Source organism: Myotis myotis, unplaced genomic scaffold (assembly GCF_014108235.1).
Source record: "Myotis myotis isolate mMyoMyo1 unplaced genomic scaffold, mMyoMyo1.p scaffold_m19_p_3, whole genome shotgun sequence".
NCBI lineage: Eukaryota > Metazoa > Chordata > Mammalia > Chiroptera > Vespertilionidae > Myotis > Myotis myotis.
This window is the reverse complement of record NW_023416335.1, coordinates 114,652,213-114,672,312: the sequence shown is the minus strand read 5'-3', so window position 1 is coordinate 114,672,312 and position 20,100 is coordinate 114,652,213. Positions and strand designations below refer to the sequence as shown.

Genomic DNA, 20,100 nt, shown 5'->3' with positions numbered 1-20,100 from the left:
TCAGAATTTTAAATAAGTTTATTTTAAATTTTTTAACCATAGAATTATGAGGCAAACAATAGATGGTGTTTATACTTACTGATTTAAGTCTAGTTGCTTTAAAATATATTTTTTGTTGAAGAACAATGAACAAACGACCATTAGTTTAGATTTTATTTACCAGTATTATAAAATATCATTTAAAATATTATTCTTTTTACCAAATCATTAGAATTGGTATAAGTGAATTTAAAAGGTTATAAATCCACTCTGAACTTCATCTATGCCAAGTGTTCAAGGCTCCGCTATCCCTCAAGACAAGGAACTAATCCTCACAACACTTTCCTGCTGTCAAGGTGAACTGAAATCTTTTCTGAGTGGCTCTTAGCATTTCTGTCTGATGCACTGTTTCAGCAGATGCCATCGGGTTAGCAATGTGGTCTGCATAGGACCTGGCTCGCACAGTCCTCATGGAAGTTGATGTAAGTATGAACTGGAGCCCAGTTTCTTGCAGCTCTATCAGCAGGTGGTTCTAGCTGTACTGGCTGGGCGCGGTGGCAACGTTAAGGGAAGAAGGGGACAGCGAGGAGGAGTAAACACAAGGAAAGCGTCTCTTACCAGGTCCTTGTTGTATTTTGCGGTTGTTTTTAAACCAGGTGATCTGAGGCTCAGGGAGGCCGTGGGCATGACAGTCTAGAGTAGTGGAGCTGCTGGCAGCCACTGTGTGATCGCTGAGGTTTCGCAGGAGGTATGGTGCTTCCTGATCTAGTGAATAAAGAAAGAGAATTATTACTCATCAGCTTTATTTTTTATTGTATATGCACCTCAACATTTGAAATATGTAAATAGCAGAACTTGACTATAAAGTTTCATTCATATTTGTTCCCTAAATTTCTCCTCTATGATTAACCTACTGCTTCCTCTTTAGTAAGTTGGTACCCTACATTGGAATTCATTAGAACACAGAGTAAAATCATGAACTAAATTCTTTATTTTTAAATTTTAATATCAAGGATATTTTTCTTTCTTTACTTTTTTTTTGTTTTGAGAGAAGCATTTCTAAAACCTAAGGAGTTTTGCATAATATTTTTGGAACTAGGAAGGAAAAACATGATCCTGGATATAGGTTTGTAACGACTTTTTACGTAGATGTATAGCATGGTGGTGATGAGTTACTATAATTTTGTATGTGCTTTCATCACTGTGTTCATGAGGGCATGTCTGTGTTACTCAGCTGTTAGTAACCTGAGTTGCAAGGCAGCAGACCAAACAGGAGAATTTCTTGAACTTTGAAAGCTTTATTGATTTTTTCTTTACTCCGTTCCCTTCCCAAATGCAAGCCACCAAAGGATCCATTCAAGAGGCAGAGGTACAGACTTGTGGTTTTTGCACTATATAATAGTACAATAATGTATTTTATATTATTTTCTCTTAAAACATACAAATATGATACAATACAATTTATTTTAATAAAATGCCAACCAATATAGTACAACAAAATGAACTTAATACATTAGGATGCAATACATTACAACATTAAAATCCCACATAGGAACAGCAGTACCCCCAAGGCCCCAATGAGTACAGTGTCTATTTAATAAAGTAGTCAGTCCTGCTGATGTGTATACATTCTAGTTAGGTGGGTGCTCAAGCTTTTAAGGTAAAAAAATAAAGACAACTCCTAATGTCTTTCCCACCCTCCCAAGTCATCCATTTGCCCCCTTGTAGCAATTTCTGGAACAGAAATCAAAAGAGTTTTGGCATAACTTACACATTCTGCGTCACTGGTTTCAATTATGAGCTTTCTCTGAACATTTCTGATTTCCTCATCTTATTGTACTAACACTGTGAATGCAGCTTAGGAGTGATTACAAGCTATAAGAGATGACACATTGCCATGGCTTTGGTTCCATGTCCCTGCAGGGTTCTGCCGAGTCCCCAAACCTTTCTCTTATTCCTGCAGGGAAACTCTCAGGATTAGCATTCATTGAAGCAATTTAGAGATCTCAGGTTAAAAAGTGTATTATCATACAACTTTTAAACATGTTGATATAGTATAACATGGTAGGGTAACTATGTTAGAAGAAACAGATTTCTCATTAAATTTTGATTTCCATAGCTTATCATTAGTCTTTTCTCATCTTACACAAAATGAAATCTGAAGTCAAATAAGAACGCTGAAGGAAATGCTCTGATCTTTAAATGCTTCGAACATTGTGTGGAATGAACTATAGCAATGATCCTTTTGCCTGTTTCTGTGTGTCTTTCCTCATCTATCTTGCCCCCAAGCAGAGCCATTTGAATATTTCTGGGTCTGGATTCTGTGCAATCTGTCAAATTGCTTTTACTGGTGGAAAATGCAGCCATCTATCAAAATCTTTAATTTTGGTAACATGCTTGATCATTACAATGTTTACAGTTTTACATGGGAAAGACCCTAGACATGCCAGTGAAACTCGGAAGAGAATAAAGAATAGTATCATTTACTATTTAGTGTCTTTTACAGTGGCAAGCCAACTTTGACATATCTCATTAAAACTCAGACCCAGTTCACTGAGTTATTCTTTTAATAGGCTCTCTGAGCACATTTGCTATTTCCCATGTGCTGAAAATGCTAAAATAACCTATCATTGCCCACGGGCCTTATTATAAGAAGAAAGCCTGAATATAGGGCCTCCAGCACCCAGATAATTTTCATAGCTAAAAACGGTAACATCATTAGCACAGGCAAAATTGTGCTTTCCTGACAGGTGTATTGGAAAGCAATGCTTATGTAGACGAGAACATTTGCTTTTAACAAAAAATGTTGTGAAGACCTCCCAAGGGCTCTATCTGTCCTACACAAACTTCAGACAAGAGAAACAGCAGAAAGGCTGCAGAATAAACATAGGACTTTCAATTAAGTACAAACTTTACATAAACATGCCTGAAACATACAGCATTATGATTTTTTCTTTGTACCCATTTCTGAAAAAACATTCTCTTATGAGAAAATTCTCCTTTTTTGCTAGTTTCTAAATAATCAATCAATCAAGGAATCATTTTTATCTATTCCCACTTTATGCTTTATAGTAATCTCTTTTGACATTTTAAGTAAAAAAAGTACATCAAACCCATATTTTTAAACCTAAGTTATTTGATGGCTATAGGTAGTTGCTTTCCAAAAGTTAACTGGAGCTGATCCCTTCAAACTGAGAAAATCAGAAAGAACACAATATTTCTGCTGGTCATCAATAGCCAAAGAGAGCTCCCATCAGGCTCTTCTCTTACTTTTCGGTGTTACTGACACTTTTTGGTGTCACCAGGCCCGATGAATAGTGTCTGTTCTCCATTGGAATGGGGACTGAGGAACCAGCCTCACGCCCTCCACTCCATCACACTCATTCTCCACACCGGCTCTTTTCTTTTCCTTTTTCCTGTTATCCTCCCCTTACTCCACACTCAAAAGAGTAACTCATTTTTTTAAATGTTTTTTTTTCTTTTGAAACTCTCTGTAAGGATTAATTACACAGTGAACAATTACAGCATCCTTAAAATCACCTCGTGGAAGTGCTTAAAATCATCTTCTGTGAATATAAAGACCCTTCTCCTCTCCATGAAAATTGCAATTTTAAGGGAAAGGAAATGATACATTCTGCATGTCCAATTCATCACGCTTCCAGAAGCACTCCCCCAGCCATTCCATTTGCTTTTTGAGCTTTCCTAGAAATGGAGGCTCCCAAGCTCTGGGGTCCTAACGCATTGTTTCCTGAAGGAACACACTGACTTATAATGAACAAAGACGCCAGGCACAAGAGCCATAGGTAAAAGATACAATTGATTATTCTTTCCTTTGGGCTGACAACTTCCAGGTTACTAATTGTTTTCAGAGCATTCGGGGCTCCATAAAACTGGCATTCTGGGGAAATGGTATTGTTTACTCTTTCACACTTTGACAAAAGCAATTCCCACGTGAAAGACAAGTTTAGCCGTGGGACAGAGCCTGTTACCTAAAGTAGGAAACAGTCAAGAGAGTTCCCAAGCCTGAAACATTGTCATATTGTCAGCTCTTGTTGACTGCCCCGCCACTGTGTTCTCAGCCATGGCTATTTCGGTCAGTATGATTTATTTTCCAATAGTTCATGCAAGTCACATATAATGATCAATCATAAATGAAAACAACAGAACAGTACACATTAAACTGGAGGGGAAAAAAGTCACTTTCCCCTCAAATGCAAGCTTGAAACAAGAGATACAATTTGTCTTGATTTAAAAATGTTTATTTTTCAATGATTCTGAATTCTGCTTCTGTAGTTATGCTATTTCTTAATCCCCATAAAAATCCTATTAACATAGGAATATGGGGAAGTAGACTTTTTTTAGTGGGCACATTTTTAGATTTACATTTAGAAGAATGCCTTAATCTTAAACTTCTGGTCACAATGGCCTTTATTTGTTTAATAATTGATTGTGGTACACCCTTGAATGCCACTAATTAAACAGGACAAAGTTCTTTAAAAGACTAACCAGGGGACAAAAATATTTAAACCAAAGGCATGATCCTCTTTCTTTCAGGATAGCTGTTTAGTCCACTCAGGAGCAGTGAGGAGGAAACTGGCCACTGGTCTGGAAAGCTACCCAGAATTACATAAGACCAGAGTGGGCTTGATTTGGGTGGATTTTCCTGACTCATCCTGTGATAAACCTTTAACACCTCTGAATTATACCAACACTTGCACCCATGGGACCCATTTTAGAGCTCCAGTTTAAGATTAATGTGCTTAATGTAAAAAAAAAGCATTTTCAAATAAATAAGCATTATAATGTGCTATCCAGGTGCTATTTACAAATGAAAAACAGACGAATTAATACAAAATAGAACCAGGCAGAGGTCCAACAGAGTCTCAAATTCAACTGTACTCATTCTGAGCTGGAAAATTAACTTAAACATGTCCATCTTTGGCAGAAACCAGCATCTGTTTAAATTATTCAGTTTGTGCAGCTTTGAAACTTAAAAATAAAAAGAGGTTGGCATCAAAGTGGAAGGAAAGGGTCAGCTTCCAGTTGAGTGTTTATCAGGCAGGAGACAGCAAAGAGCAAAAGCACAGAGTGTGCCTGCTGGGATCCTCCAAATCCAAACGCGCACCAGGTCACCAGGTAGGTCCCAGAGAGACCCTCAGCCTGATGGGGAGCCTTCGTGGGCCTGGGGTTCATTATTACTCCCATCATCTCCAAACTCATTTTGGGAGGAGCATCTCCTCTGGGCCAGAAAGTTAGCAACAGTGACAATAAATCAAGATGATATGAGACAACTGTTACTTTTGAATGAGTCCTTTAATGTTTTACATTACTTTGTGTGGTACAATCATTCCTTGTGCTTTTAAATTTGGAGATCCGAGAGAAAACAGCCTTTTTGTTGCAGTGCTCACCTCTAATTGTAACTTCTTTCTTCTGAAGGACGTCTTCCCCTGTGTATATGTTCCTGGCTCTGCAGGCATAGGTGCCTGAGTCTTCCAGGGAAGCGTTCTTGATGAGAAGGTGAAGCGTGATGGAGTGCTCCTTCGTGACGGTCATTTTTTGCCTCCTAATCCTGTGATGCATGCTTCGGTTATTAGCTGTCCGCAGCTTAATCCAAGTGATGTCTCTGTATAAGAACTTGCTAACTGTGCAAGACAGTTTCAGATCCTCTCCTTCCGTAGGCATTTTTTCCAAGTTAACATGGAACCCATTTGGTACATCTATAAAATAAGAATAAAGAACTTTGGTTCATAGAAAAACCAGTGTCATACGGAGGCAATATCTTGTCATGAGATATGCAAAGATCTGCTGAATTATTCCTGCAGAGATTCTCTCAGCATCGGCATTAAAAGAATGACTATTTATCTGTTTATTTTAGGGGACTTGCTCAAACATAGCAGGTGGAAACCAACTAAGTTCATGCCATCAGAAGCAGGAAATGCCAAACAGGACAGTATGATAGGACATTTTTTTTTATTTGCCTCAAGCTGCTCTTAAAAATTGAATTTTTGTGTACAACTTGGGATGATAACTACATTTCCCATTTCTTTATCATGGACAGAACTATTGGTGAATGGACAAAATAGTAAAGCGATAATAGCAATTTGTACTAAAATTCAAAGATGCTTTTATCATCAAACTTATCCAAAATAAGTGGTGAGACTAGGAAGTCCCAGGTACATGTTAAGAGATCCAGTCCTGCCAGTCAACACCGCTGCAGTCCTCACGTATCCAGTAAAAGAGCGACTGACTTCCCAAGCTTCCTGCACTGGGTCGCTAGCATCCTCCCCAGCTGCTGTCCCACTATGGTGCCTGCTCTTTGCTGGCCCAGTGGGCAGAGCGTGCAGAGAAGGCCAACTGACTTGCTCAGGTTCCCTACTGGTGGTTGTTCCACCCAGCCACAAAAGAGAAAAGGTGTCTTCTGAAAACGTGGACAACTAATCGGGAAGAGTTGCTGGATTCCAATATGGGGGCGGTCGTGGGAGGGAAAATCATTTAAAAAAATCAAAAGCTTATTAAACATTTTCTGAAAGTGACTGTCATTAAAAGCCATTTTCTCCACTGTCCACTCCCAGCGAGCCTTCATCTCCATCTCTAAGTGCCCCTGGCAACCCCTCCTGAGCGTCCTCCTGCCCTCTCCTTCCCTGGACCATCATTTAGCTTCTGCCCTGAGAGCTCCTACTCTCATTCTGGACCGTTTCACCAGAGGATTCCAAAAGTCATTGGCTACTGGCCCTGAACGGATCTGCTCTCAAAACCCTTGCATCGCCTGTTACTAGTGGCGTATCTGTATTTGAGCAAAGAATTTGGGCCAACATTTTACAAAGTACTTTGAAGATGAAAAGCACCATGTTATGCTATTATTATTATTATCCTTTGGACACAAAGCTATAAAGAAACCTTTAAACCTTAAAGGGACAATAGTCCAAAATTAGATATCATATCAACTCTTTCCTAAATCTCACTTTGCTTGTTTTTCTGATTTTTCTGGGCTTTGGCTTTATTATAAAGTGTCGCGTCTGAAGAAATGCCAAAGTATTCATTTGAAACCTGGGAGCGGGGTAACAGTGGCTGATGAAGCTGTCAGTAGTTGGGAAGAGAGGAGACCAGTGGAGGTTTTCCTGCTTTAAAAATGAAAACCTAAGGATGTGCCAGAAGATGCAGAAGCAGCTGACAATCATTTTTAAGATAACAATAAGATGTCAGAAATAGCCCCTGTAGCTTAGCGTCATTTTATATTTGGGACATTTTCCAAGCATAAGGATTAAAACAGCAGCCATCAACTCTTACACACACACACACACTAGAACAGAAGTATTGTGTACTGGTTGCAATCAAAGCATTTATTTAAAGACCACAGACTCCATTTATGAGGTCTCATCTGGTATTAGAACCTAAGTGGGCCCAAGTCACACCATTGAGAGCAAGTAGAGTTTCTATTTACTTCAGTGATTTGAAACTTCCTGTGGAAATTAGCTCACAGGTTTCCTGATGGAAGATTTTGTTTATCTTTGCCAAGCACCACCAGGAATCTCAAAATAAAATGCATTTAGTGACATTGGGAAGCCAGGGAGATAAGGCAGTGCTGTTCCTGTTTCACACTCGGTAATTGCTAACACACCCATAGTCATGCTGAGTGCCAGCAAACACACACACACACACACACACACACACACACACACACACACACACACGAAAAGAAAAGAACCAAGTAGGTTTTGAGGCCCATTTCCCACATGGGGGGCACTGTCACTGGAGCTAATTTGGTGGACGTTATCAGACAGCCTCTTAGAAATGATTACCTATTTCTCAGCATCACCCATTTGGTATTCTCTTTTAAATCCATAGAAAATAATAAATAAAATGTCCTAAAATGAGTTAATGAATCCAGAGGGATTTTTCTCCTTAATTCATGTTGATTTTCTTTTTTTTTTGCCTGAGTACAAAAACAACCCCAACAAAGAATTGCCTTCTAACTCTCAGAGTGAAAACAAGAAATCTTCCCCTTGTACTGTATCCGTTGAAGATTCAGTACAAGCACCATCAGCACCAACTAATGCTCATCTATCTAACATGTTTCACACCATGGCAGCTTATGAGGTGTCAAGGAGAAGAATCAATGCTTACTCAGGAGAGAGGAGAGACATTCAACCTAGGGTTAGGTGAGTCATCTATTCTCAAAGGGGGTAGACATTCAGACTTGGTTGGTCAAGCACATGAATTGAGTCCATGAGACTAGCATAGAAATGAAAAGGATGAAAGGTGCCTCATTTGTCAGGGTGGGGTAAAGAAGGCTTCTCTTCCAATGGAGAATAGCAATAACATTCTCTAAAAAGACAGTGAGTGGTTACTAGAAAGTTTTGCTTCTTCAAGTAGCTACCGTGTACACATAATGGCACAGTACAGTGTCGAAGCAGTGGAGGGTTCTAGTGGCCACAGGTAACTACTTTTCATCAGTTTGGAAGGCAATTGTAAGTTATTATTGTACTTTAAGGGGCAACATGATGGAAATGAGGCTCAATAAAGATCCAAATCCAGATCCAGATTTAAAGCAGTTAAATTTCAGCTAGATCTCTTAAAGCATCACCTGCTCCAGGACCAAGAAGAAACACCGATAACAGACACGTGAGGTGCAACGTACCGAACAGTACTCAGTCTCAGCTCTCGTGAGAGTAAGTCTCGTGACAAAAATTTGAGTAAGAAAAAGATAATAATTAGTTTTAAAATAATGCGTGTAAGCAAATGAATCTGTTATCACCAATCTTATCACCAACTAGAACTTTTCAGGACTGGTAGACAAGAATTCAGAGAAATTATATTCCAGGAAATGGAGGCTTGATTGGCTAGCTTTGTGCTCAGTTTTAAGATTAAGGCTCCTGAATTCTCCATGGCGAGAGCTTCTAGTAGGTATATTTGAATTGAATTCTCATTGCTCTTTTCTGTGGACAAGCCTTGAGATCTAGGAAAGGCCTCAACCACTCCATGGTTATTAATTGTATAAAGTGGTGGGAGGTGAGAGGGAATTTCTGAATTCAGCTGATTAGCTTGATGGGCACCTCTCCGCGTGGATATATGCTGCAGCAAGGAAGAACTCAGAGGGATGGATAGGCGAGATGTTGGTGCTACAGTTCATGCTGGTCACCAGTGAACCTTTCTGGGGTGCTGAACGATATGGAAATGAGCATGCCCTTCCCCTCCACTCCGTGAACATGCGCTTCCAGTACTGCCTTCAGACTCAGCAAGAGGGGCTCCCTGTCCTGGCCTTTGGATGCTCTGTCTGGCTGTCCCTCTTCACAATGTAAAGAGTCTGTGAGCCAAGTGGGCATGCCCACTCAGAGTCTATGCTAACCCCACTTCTAGATCTTTCTTGGGGTCTCTGGGAATCCCAGAATTGCCTGTAATGGTGATCCCAAGTCTGTTTCCAAGTCTCAGTCTTTCCTCTTCACTAGGTCTGTCCTCCTGATGTCAGACCACTTGTCACTGGGCACGCTGCTAGGTCCAAGGAAGACTGTTCATGAGGGGTGTGGACAGAATGTGGATGCCCAGGGCGAGATTATCTTCTCTCTACCTGTTCAGATGCGAATCCCCCTCAGTGCCCCCTCAAATCCAGGAGCATTTCGCATCCTGCTTTCGTCTCAGAGGCTTCCAGTCACACTGTGCAGTACAGAACCCATGGACACATGTGGCTATTGAGCGTTTACAACATGGCTAGTGTGACTGAAGAATTTCATTCAAGTCTTTATTTCAATTAATTTAAAAACAGAAGTAGTATAATATTTAAAATGTCAATGACATCTTGAAATGATACTATTTTGGGTATATTGGGTTAAGTAAAATTAATTTCACTTTTTTCTTTTTGCTTTTAAAAATCTGGATACTAGAAAATTTTAAATTACATATGTGGCTTACATTATATTTCAATTGGACAGCATTGGCTTACCATTGGTCAATTTGTCCATCACATTACTTCTGCACAAACCTTTGGATACTAGGATATATACACTTTAACATTTCTTCTTTGTTCCCTGGGTGTTAAAATGTCTTTCTAGAAAGACAGGGCCTCACTCTGTCTCTGCAAGTGCCCGCTGCAGAGTCGAGCGGTACTATCTGCCAGCAGGTGCTGTTAAACTTGCACAAACGTATTGACTGTTCAGAACAGAACAGGAGTGGCTCCGTCTTTTGTCCTCTAAATCACACATACAGTGGCTATGGATTCGGGCAACTTGTTTCCAACCAAATATATAGGACAATACAAACCTTGGTATTTAATTAGTCCAAATCATCTGAGATTGCATCTGTGTGAAATTGCTATTTGAATCCTTGAAAGAAAGGGTTTTCCTACTTGGAATGGATGCAAAGATGATTTCCCTTCCACTTCTCGAATCTGAGAGGACTGAGCCAGTCTAGAGCGGCTCTGCTGTGTGCCTCCCCACATCTCCAAAGCCATTTCCTCATCTGGGGGATGCAGGGCTAGAAGCAGGGCTAGAAGCAGGGCTAGAATGCAGGGCTAGAATGCCGGGCTAGAAGCAGGGCTAGAAGCAGGGCTAGAATGCAGGGCTAGAATGCAGGGCTAGAAGCAGGGATAGAAGCAGGGCTAGAAGCAGGGCTAGAAGCAGGGCTAGAAGCAGGGCTAGAAGCAGGGCTAGAATGCAGGGCTAGAAGCAGGGCTAGAATGCAGGGCTAGAATGCCGGCTAGAAGCAGGCTAGAATGCAGGGCTAGAATGCCGGGCTAGAAGCAGGGCTAGAAGCAGGGCTAGAATGCAGGGCTAGAAGCAGGGCTAGAAGCAGGGCTAGAATGCAGGGCTAGAATGCCGGGCTAGAAGCAGGGCTAGAATGCAGGGCTAGAAGCAGGGCTAGAATGCAGGGCTAGAATGCAGGGCTAGAAGCAGGGCTAGAAGCAGGGCTAGAATGCAGGGCTAGAATGCAGGGCTAGAAGCAGGGCTAGAATGCAGGGCTAGAAGCAGGGCTAGAATGCAGGGCTAGAATGCAGGGCTAGAAGCAGGGCTAGAATGCAGGGCTAGAAGCAGGGCTAGAAGCAGGCTAGAATGCAGGGCTAGAAGCAGGGCTAGAATGCAGGGCTAGAAGCAGGGCTAGAATGCAGGGCTAGAATGCAGGGCTAGAAGCAGGGCTAGAATGCAGGGCTAGAATGCAGGGCTAGAAGCAGGGCTAGAATGCAGGGCTAGAAGCAGGGCTAGAATGCAGGGCTATAATGCAGGGCTAGAATGCAGGGCTAGAATGCAGGGCTAGAATGCAGGGCTAGAAGCAGGGCTAGAATGGCTAGAAGCAGGGCTAGAATGCCGGGCTAGAAGCAGGGCTAGAAGCAGGGCTAGAATGCAGGGCTAGAAGCAGGGCTAGAAGCAGGGCTAGAATGCAGGGCTAGAAGCAGGGCTAGAATGCCGGGCTAGAAGCAGGGCTAGAAGCAGGGCTAGAATGCAGGGCTAGAAGCAGTGCTAGAATGCAGGGCTAGAAGCAGGGCTAGAAGCAGGGCTAGAATGCCGGGCTAGAAGCAGGGCTAGAAGCAGGGCTAGAATGCAGGGCTAGAAGCAGGGCTAGAAGCAGGGCTAGAATGCAGGGCTAGAATGCCTCTGAATCTCGCCCAGCTCCGCTGCTCTGTGACAGCCTCTCAGGGTGTCTCCACAGCAGCTTCTCAGAGGGTTGGTTGACTCGCCAGAGGCTCCCTGTGAGCTGACAGCCCACACGGTCTCGTGAAACCAGACCTATTCTTTCTTTCTGGAGAGCTCTAGGCAACTCCTGCCGCCTGCCTCATGCAGTGCGAAGTTTCCAGAGTTGGCAAACTGCCCAGGCTTCCTCAGAAATTGGGGAGTGTGGAGCCAGGCAATTGTTTTTATACTTTGAGCTACTTACTTCCTTCCTGTACCCATGGAGGGACATAGGGAGTGCCCTTTGCGTACCTTGGAAGTTTTAAGATTTGCAGGACGGTCCTATTTAAGGCTAAAAATTCTTAAATGCGACCAAGAAAGAGTATGTTACTTATTGTCAACAAAGCTCAGCTTCAGATTTCTATAGGAGAGTCTCATTTTCCAAAAAGTTAAAATTAAGTTGTGAAACAATTAGCTTTCTGGTTTTAAAAAATGTTATCATATGTATTATAATTTGTTTCCTTGATTATTCTTTTTTTAAATCCTCACCCAGGAATATATGTATATTGGTGAGAGAGAGAGAGAGAGAGAGAGAGAGAGAGAGAGAGAGAGAGAGAGTCATTAATTGGTTGTTTCTCATATGCCCCAACTGGGAATCAAACTCCCAACCTTTTGGAGCACAGGACGATGCTCTTGTCCCGTGGTCGGCAAACTGCGGCTCGCGAGCCACATGTGACTCTTTGGCCCCTTGAGTGTGGCTCTTCCTAAGCCTTAGGAGTACCCTACTTAAGTTAATAACAATGTATCTACCTATATAGTTTAAGTTTAAAAAATTTGGCTCTCAAAAGAAATGTCAGTCATTGTGCTGTTGATATTTGGCTCTGCTGACTAACGAGTGTGCCGACCACTGCCCTAGTCTAACCAGCGGAGCCACCCTGCCAGGGCTCCTTGATTATTCTTGAACAACCACTGTGTGCCCGATTCTGTGCCAGGTACTGAAGGAATTAAAAAATGAACATGACAAGATCCCAAATTCACAATCCAGCCTGGGAGCCGGACATCCACAAATGGCTCTAAAAGAGAATGCAGGGAAACTATTCTTTAGAAGATTCAATGATGGCACTGTTCCGAAGAGCAAGGATGAAATTGTTCAAAGTTTAACAATTCTATGGAGTGTTTTCTTTAAACAAAAATCACTCTATCTCTGAGCGCACTAAAAGCAAACAAGGCTTGAAGAAAGACAGGTCACCAGGCTGTTTTTGTGAGTATAAGGTGTGTGGCTTACCTGTGATATAAAAGTTTATGTTTCTTTCCACAGTCCCTACTTTATTGGAAGCCATGCAGCTGTAGATTCCAGAAATTCTAGAGTCAGCCACCACCAAGGAGCTAGCGGTCTACAAAAGAAAAGGAAATTTCAGCTAGTGATAGGACAAAGGACCATTTGAACATCCATCAGCTACTTCTGAGGGTTGAAACGATTCAGCTATTTCATTCATTCAACAAAGGTAGTCATTGCACAAGTAGTGGTTACCAGAAGGCTCTCCCCTTTCCGAGCCCCAGCAAGAATGGAAAAAATAACAGGAAAGCAGGTCCTCAGGAGACCGGGGGCTATGACATCCGACTCGGACGAGGGTTTCAGGCTTATTTATCTCATGCTGCTGGCGCAACAATTACAGACCTGAGGCTGAGATGCGGGACTGCACGTCCTACTCTCTGAGGTGGTCAGCCCACGTGAATGCGAGCACCAGGTGAGGCGGAGGCCTTCCTTGGTTGGGCTGACCTGAGTTAGTGGCTGCTGCTTGGGAACAGGGGCCTTTGCAAGGACAGAAGAGAATGGCTGGCTGAACCATTGCTTTCATGTGCTCACAGAATGTGGCCCTGCGGTCCCGATGGTGCCGGGGGGTGGGGGTGGGGGGGCGGGGGGGGGGGGGGAGGCAGGAAAGCCCGCTAAGATTATTGTGTGTGTTTGTAAATTACTTAACTTCTCAGCCTGTCAGTTCCTTATCTAGGAAATGAAGATATAGGTTACAAATTAGCACACTATAGTTTCACTAGACTTTAGTGCTGCTATTTGACAAATTAGCCCCTAAAAAGGCAACAGGAGTCAAACATGTATGAATTTGAAAGCACGTTACAAACTGTGATATTTCAAAAGTACTGAAACACACATTTATACAGCTTAAAGGCTTGCACTGCTATCTTCTTTTAAAGATAAAAATTAGTTACATGAAAAAAAATTATTTAGTTTTAAAATCCAACCCAACCTTGCAGAAAAGTCATATATACCATACAGGAAAAACAAAAGAGCAAGTTTTTCATATTTAAAATTATTTTGAAAGTGTTGATCTAATTACTTATAAATTATTGCAGCCTATCTCCTAAGACACAGATGGCTGGGTTTGAAATGATAGAGGCTGTGCTGAAGCTTCCAGACTAAGGGAGTGTCCTAGCTGAAGGATAGTGGCTGAGTGACCTACAGGCTAAAGTAATATGTAGGCTGAAATGTGACCGTGGGCTTCCTAAAGTGGTGAATACAAAACATCTTAACATTTTTCTGAGTGTCTAAGTAATGTGCTAGGCAGTTTACAGGTTCTCATATCCTATTCAATAAGGTATTTCTGTCTTTATTCTACAAATCAGGAAGACTAAGAATATACTCCTCATGGTTTAGCCAAGTTCATTGCTCCAAATTCTCTGTAATTTCACTATGGTATAGTGAGGATTGCATAAATGATTCATCTTCTGTTTGTTGCATCTGTTTAACTGCACACACCATATGTCCTCTGTGTACTGAAATGATTGGAAATGAAAGTAGCTACAATATGTGGCATTTTGCATCCAATTAAGCAGACATTTACTGGGCATTGCCCAGGTGTTTTAAGGGAGACAGAGGTGAATATGACACAATCCCTATTCTTAACCTTGAAGGATATTCTTAACCTTAAGTTGATAGAGAAGAATGTCCCTACTTGGAGATCAAATACATATTACTCTCCCCTGCAGAGGAGCACTCACATGAAGACAGATAAACAGTGAAGAATATGAAAGGGAGCTCAGGTGTCTCCGTATTTTGATTATTAATCTTTAAGATTAATAAGAGGTGGGAAATAAAAGAATTCTGGGTAGACATTTCCTTTGGCTTCTGGCGCCCACCATTTAAAAGTCATGGGAGGAAAGGAGAGAAGCTTGTGAGGTGCCCTCTTTTGCAGAAGCGGCAGCTGCGGTTATAGACTCCATGACTCACTCAAACATACACAGCAGCACAGACAGACCTGGGCAGAACTATGTCCAGGTTTGTCTGACACCAGTGCCTATGCTCAATCTTTATACCAAACTGCTTCTCGCCTAAAAGTCTTTAAATGTAATAGCACAGATTTATTGCTAGAGTTCTATTTTTTGAATTGGGTTTTTCCTCAGGAATACATCCTTAGGTCAGCAGAGATAACCCATATCAGCTAAATGCCTCTATGTACAAGAAAGACCAGTTTCTTTCTTAGTATTTTACATAAGCTGCAAGCTAGTTTTCAATACAGTGTTATAGAGTTTGAAAATATGATTGAGGAGTGAAAAAAATTAAAAATAAGATGAAACTTGTATCCTATGATCAACTTTATTAAAAACTATCTGATTTCTAGATAGTTCTCTTTTTTCCCAGAGAATATAAATTAAAACGTATTTTGCATAAAAAACAAAATCTGCCCTGACCGGTTTGGCTCAGTGGATAGAGTGTCAGCCTGCGGACTGAAAGGTCCCAGGTTCGATTCCAGTCAAGGGCATGTACCTGGGTTGCGGGCACATCCCCAGTAGGGGGTGTGCAGGAGGCAGCTGATCGATGTTTCTCTCTCATCGATGTTTCTAAGTTTCTATCCCTCTCCCTCTCCCTTTCTCGCTGTAAAAAATCAATAAAATATATTAAAAGATAAAAACAAAACAAAACAAAATCTATCTTTAGCTAAAGTATAAACTTTATAGGGTCAGGAAAAAGAGCTCGAGTGTGAGCTGTAGGTGAGTATACACTGTCTGGACAGAGGAAGGTACATCTCAATGCAGGACTCTTCTGAGTTAAAGGGACAGATACATCCCCTGGTGCTCATACAACTGTTCCAAGGGGAAAAGATAAAAACAGCATAACAGTTGGAACACCAAATATCAACTTAATACTTTAAAAGACAAAGTGCCAAGAATTTGAGTTGTGAAATGTGTTTGAAATTATAATCATTTATTTTATAAGGTATATCAAAAGAAATTCTCCAAAATTTATGCTCGTATTATTTCTGTAATTAGTTTTCATTTGCCACAATATTGGTTTTTTTTGTTTGTTTGTTTTTTTAGTTCTGAACCCAGACTTTGGGGGTGCCTCTACTTGCCTTGCCACGACCTCGAGAATTTAGACACTAGAAACAGACTCTTAAAGGCCATTCTCTGGTTCCTTTGTATGACTCAGGAATGCTGATAAAAACTGTCATCAGGTACTGTAAGTTTGGAAGTTATTCATATTCCTTCCTTCCCTTTCGCTAAGTATTAGTCACCACTACAATGAGGTTTGAGCCTCACGGAATGGGATGGATGGGATGATGTGTAATTCAGCCTAATCTCCAGCATTCATTTACAAAAAATCTATATATGGAACAGTGATTTTAATCTCGGAATGTTTCTAATATAGTTTCCTTTTAAGTGCCTCAGAGAGAAATAAAAGTAGACATGGAGAGAGGTCATGGAAGAATCTAAATTTAACCTAGGGCGGCACATCCCAGCCAAGTGATGGGAGAACGGAACGTGAGAATTAGGAAAAACGGGGGAGTGTGTGGGAAATGCAACACAAGCTGTCATCCTGTTTTAGGCTCTCGGGCTCTGTCATGGGTTTGTCTCATACCATGGACGCATTTCTCATTCTCACCTCAAAACGATTTCAGTGGAAATGTTGCTAAAATGTTGTAAGGTTGTCACAGTTCTCCAGCCTCCCAGAACTAATGCTGTGGTAAGTATTTCCTGAGTGTGTTTTTTCTAACACAGGGTTCCTTCTACTTCCCACTCCATATCTACAGACCCAATCAATAGCCTGGCTGCCCCATTTAAACAATATGAAATGCCACGTTTGCTATTAGTAACTCCATTGATGACTCACTTCTCACAAATCTAGGCCAAAACTTGCCAGTAAGGAACTGAATTTTATTGTCCCCTGCACCCTTACTTGAATTACATGAAAAAAGCAAAACAAAACAAAGAAAAAAATTCAAGTCCCTGAAATCGAACAGGTGCTCCAGCAGGCCCTCCATCCACCGACCTGTGGGTGTGCCGCTGGGCATGCCGCGCTATGACCACAGGGGAGAGTGCACATAGTCTAAGGTGGGACTTTACTTTTGTAAAATATACAGAAAATAAAAGTTTCATTTGTAAAGAGAAGACCGGTGCAAATCATTCTGAAATAGCAAAACTTCCCTTTGTCATCATTGTATGAAAGATAATTTTTCATACACAAAAGATATATTAATACATGCTAAAAGTAAACGTAGTAAATTCTTTTAAATTTAAAACATTAAATTAATAATTTACTTAAAGACTGTGTTGCAGTTGCAGCTACTAATAGGATATCATGTATATAAATATACCTATATATCTCAAACTTTGTTTAGAAAGTATTTTTTTTCATTGCAAATAACTGTTGAACAAATAGTCTTTATTATGTATGATCACAGTCAATTTTGGAAGTGCATAAGGTCTATATAATAATCACCTTCATAACAACAGGCAAATTAGGTAGGGCAAATACTTCTAGCTCCATTTTTGGGGGGAGAGAACACAGGTTCAGAGAGGTGAACTGGCTTGCATGTCGTTATACAGATAGGAAGTGGCCGGAGCTGGGTCCCAGGGCTCCTGACTGCATATGGGATGGCACAAGTGCCAACTGGGTCTGGAAATCTATATTTAAAACCTTTGCATCACTACAAAATTACATGTAAATCAGGGAAGTTCCCTTTTCTAACCCCGGTTTTGTTACTCGACTCCCACCGTTTCTCATGGGTATTCTCTCTGGAGTCAGGTCGCTACTTCATGGTGCAGGCTACTTGGAGGCCTCACCTAGCTTTCTCATTTTCCATTTTCTTTACTACTGAGAATTTTTGAGGATAGGATACCAAAAGAGGACTAGAAGTTACCACATAAATTAAGTTTCTAAGATCTGTTTTAATATCCAGCAGTTATGGTCAGGAAAAGGCAAATTGAATTGACACAATCAATGGCATCTGGAAAACTTCTAGTACTTTGTGACAACTAACTTGATTTCTATCCTGAGGCAATTTCTTTCTTTCTTTCTTTTTTTTTTTTATGTAGTCACAAATTTAACTTTCAAGTTTATAGAATTTCCCCTTTCCTAAGTATTTCAGTAAACGGCTCTCTCATCAATAGTTACACACCAGGAATATTTTAAACCACTGTTCATTTGTATTAGAGAAAAAAATTTTAAACCACCTACAACTGCTGCTAGTTATAAAAACGTTTCCTAAAGCCTTGACAAATGATTGCTGATAGTATCATGCCAGCCGTCACCATTTGAACTGATTTCTGTATGGGCTTAAATTGGCAGAGGCCTGGGTTTGGGAACAGGAAGACTTTGGTTTGAGCTTTGCATTTGCCACTTTAAGCCGTGTGGCTTTGAATTAATCATCTTATCACCCCAGTTTTTCTTATCTTTAAAATGGAGATAACCACTTCGGTCAGCCTAAGAGTGACACTGACATTAGCATATGTCAAAAAGTTTCACACAATGAGTTCAGATGTTACTTGTTATTGTCAAATCCTACATAGAAAATGATGCCATCTACTTTGTCACCTTCAAGTGCAAAGAATACAGCCGAATAAATAGATAAGTAGGCATAATCACACTCCAGCAGATGGCATTCATAGTAACAGACTACTCCAAATCAAGACATGCAAGTAGAAATAGACATTTCAGCAAGGGGTTATTTGATAATTTTATTTTTTACTTTTAAAATTATCACTACCCCATGCCTGTAATCACAGTTTTTTTATGTGTATTTTTCACTAATTCAATCGAAAAAAAAAAAAAAGCCACCAGATCTGAGATCCACTGATATTTGCATGGTTTACAAGGTGTCAGCTCTGCTAAGGCTCAGTGGAGGTTAGGGGAGGAGAGAATGAATAGTACAGGAGTGGCAGAAAAGACGCCTGCTAGACCCTGATGAGATCAGATGTTTTTTTGTGGGAGGAAAGGTTGAAGTCTCTCTTTTTTTTAATAAGATATAATTGACATCCAACATTATATAAGTTTCGATGTACAACATAATGATTCAATATTTGTATATATTACAAATGGTCACCATAAAAACTCTAGTTAACGCCCTAACCAGTTTGGCTCAGCAGGTAGAGCATCGGCCTGCAGACTCAAGGGTCCCAGGTTCGATTCCGGTCAAGGGCATGTACCTTGGTTGTGGGCACATCTCCAGTGGGGAGTGTGCAGGAGGCAGCGATCAATGTTTCTCTCTCATCGATGTTTCTAACTCTCTATCCCTCTCCCTTACTCTCTGTAAAAAAATCAATAAAATATATTTTGAAAAACACAAAAAAGCTCCTCTAGTTAACACCTGTCACCATATATAGTTACGATTTTTTCTTGCGATGAGACTTTTAAAATCTTCTCTCTTAGCAATGTTCACACGTGCAATACAGTATTACTACTATAGTCACCATGCTGCACATTACGTCCCCATGACTTATTTATTTTTAACTGGAAGTTTGTACCTTTTGACCTTCTTTACCCATCCCCATCCCCATCCTCTGCCTCTGGTAGTGACCAATCTGTTCTCTGTATCTATGAGTTTGTTTGCTTTAGATTCCACATAAAGTGAGATATTTGACTTTCTCTGATTTATTTCAGCATAATGTCCTCAACATCCGTCCATGTTGTCACAAATGGCAAGATTTCATTTGTTATTATGGCTAAAAAATATTCTGTTGTGTATACACACCGTATTTTCTTTATTCACTCATCCATTAACGAACACTTAGGTTGAACACAATCTTGGCGATTGTGTGTAATGCTGTAATGAACATAGAGGTGTGTATATCTTATTGAGTTAGTATTTTCATTTTTTTCAGATATACACCCAAAAGTGGGATTGCTGGATCACATGGTAGTTCTATTTTTAATTGTTTGAGGACCCTCCATGCTCTTTTCCATAGCCGCTACACCAACTTACATTCCCACCAACAGTGCACGAGGGTTCCCTTTCCTCCACATCCTCACAACATTGCTATCTCTTGTCTTTTTGATGATAGCCATTCTAACAGGTGTGAGTAGTATCTCATTCTGGTTTTGATTTGCATCTCTTAAGTCAGAGAATCTTGAGATTCTGTGTGTTTGTATACCCCAGTGTTAGTCAGGCTTTGCCTTTGCAAAGACAGAGGGGAAAACACGATATTTTGTGAAATGGGAACATTCCATATCAGCTTTTGCTTATTGCTACCCTACTTTATTTGTGGAAGTGATTCTCAGTCCTGGTTACAT

At 40.7% G+C, this 20,100-nt stretch overlaps 1 protein-coding gene across 3 annotated transcripts in view; it reads right to left on the bottom strand.

Moving 5' to 3' along the window:
- FLT1 (fms related receptor tyrosine kinase 1) overlaps nt 1-20,100 on the bottom strand; it is a 204,534-nt gene that overhangs the window by 91,714 nt on the left and 92,720 nt on the right. For 2 of the 3 annotated variants that reach the window (XM_036299247.1, XM_036299248.1), the window contains 3 exons: nt 12,862-12,970; nt 5,388-5,696; nt 598-744 (listed from right to left, as the gene is read on the bottom strand). In XM_036299247.1, coding sequence (XP_036155140.1) covers nt 598-744; nt 5,388-5,696; nt 12,862-12,970 — 565 coding nt within the window. Of the gene's footprint in view, nt 1-597; nt 745-5,387; nt 5,697-12,861; nt 12,971-20,100 lie in introns of those variants that run through there. The other variant, XM_036299249.1, reaches the window with a different exon arrangement.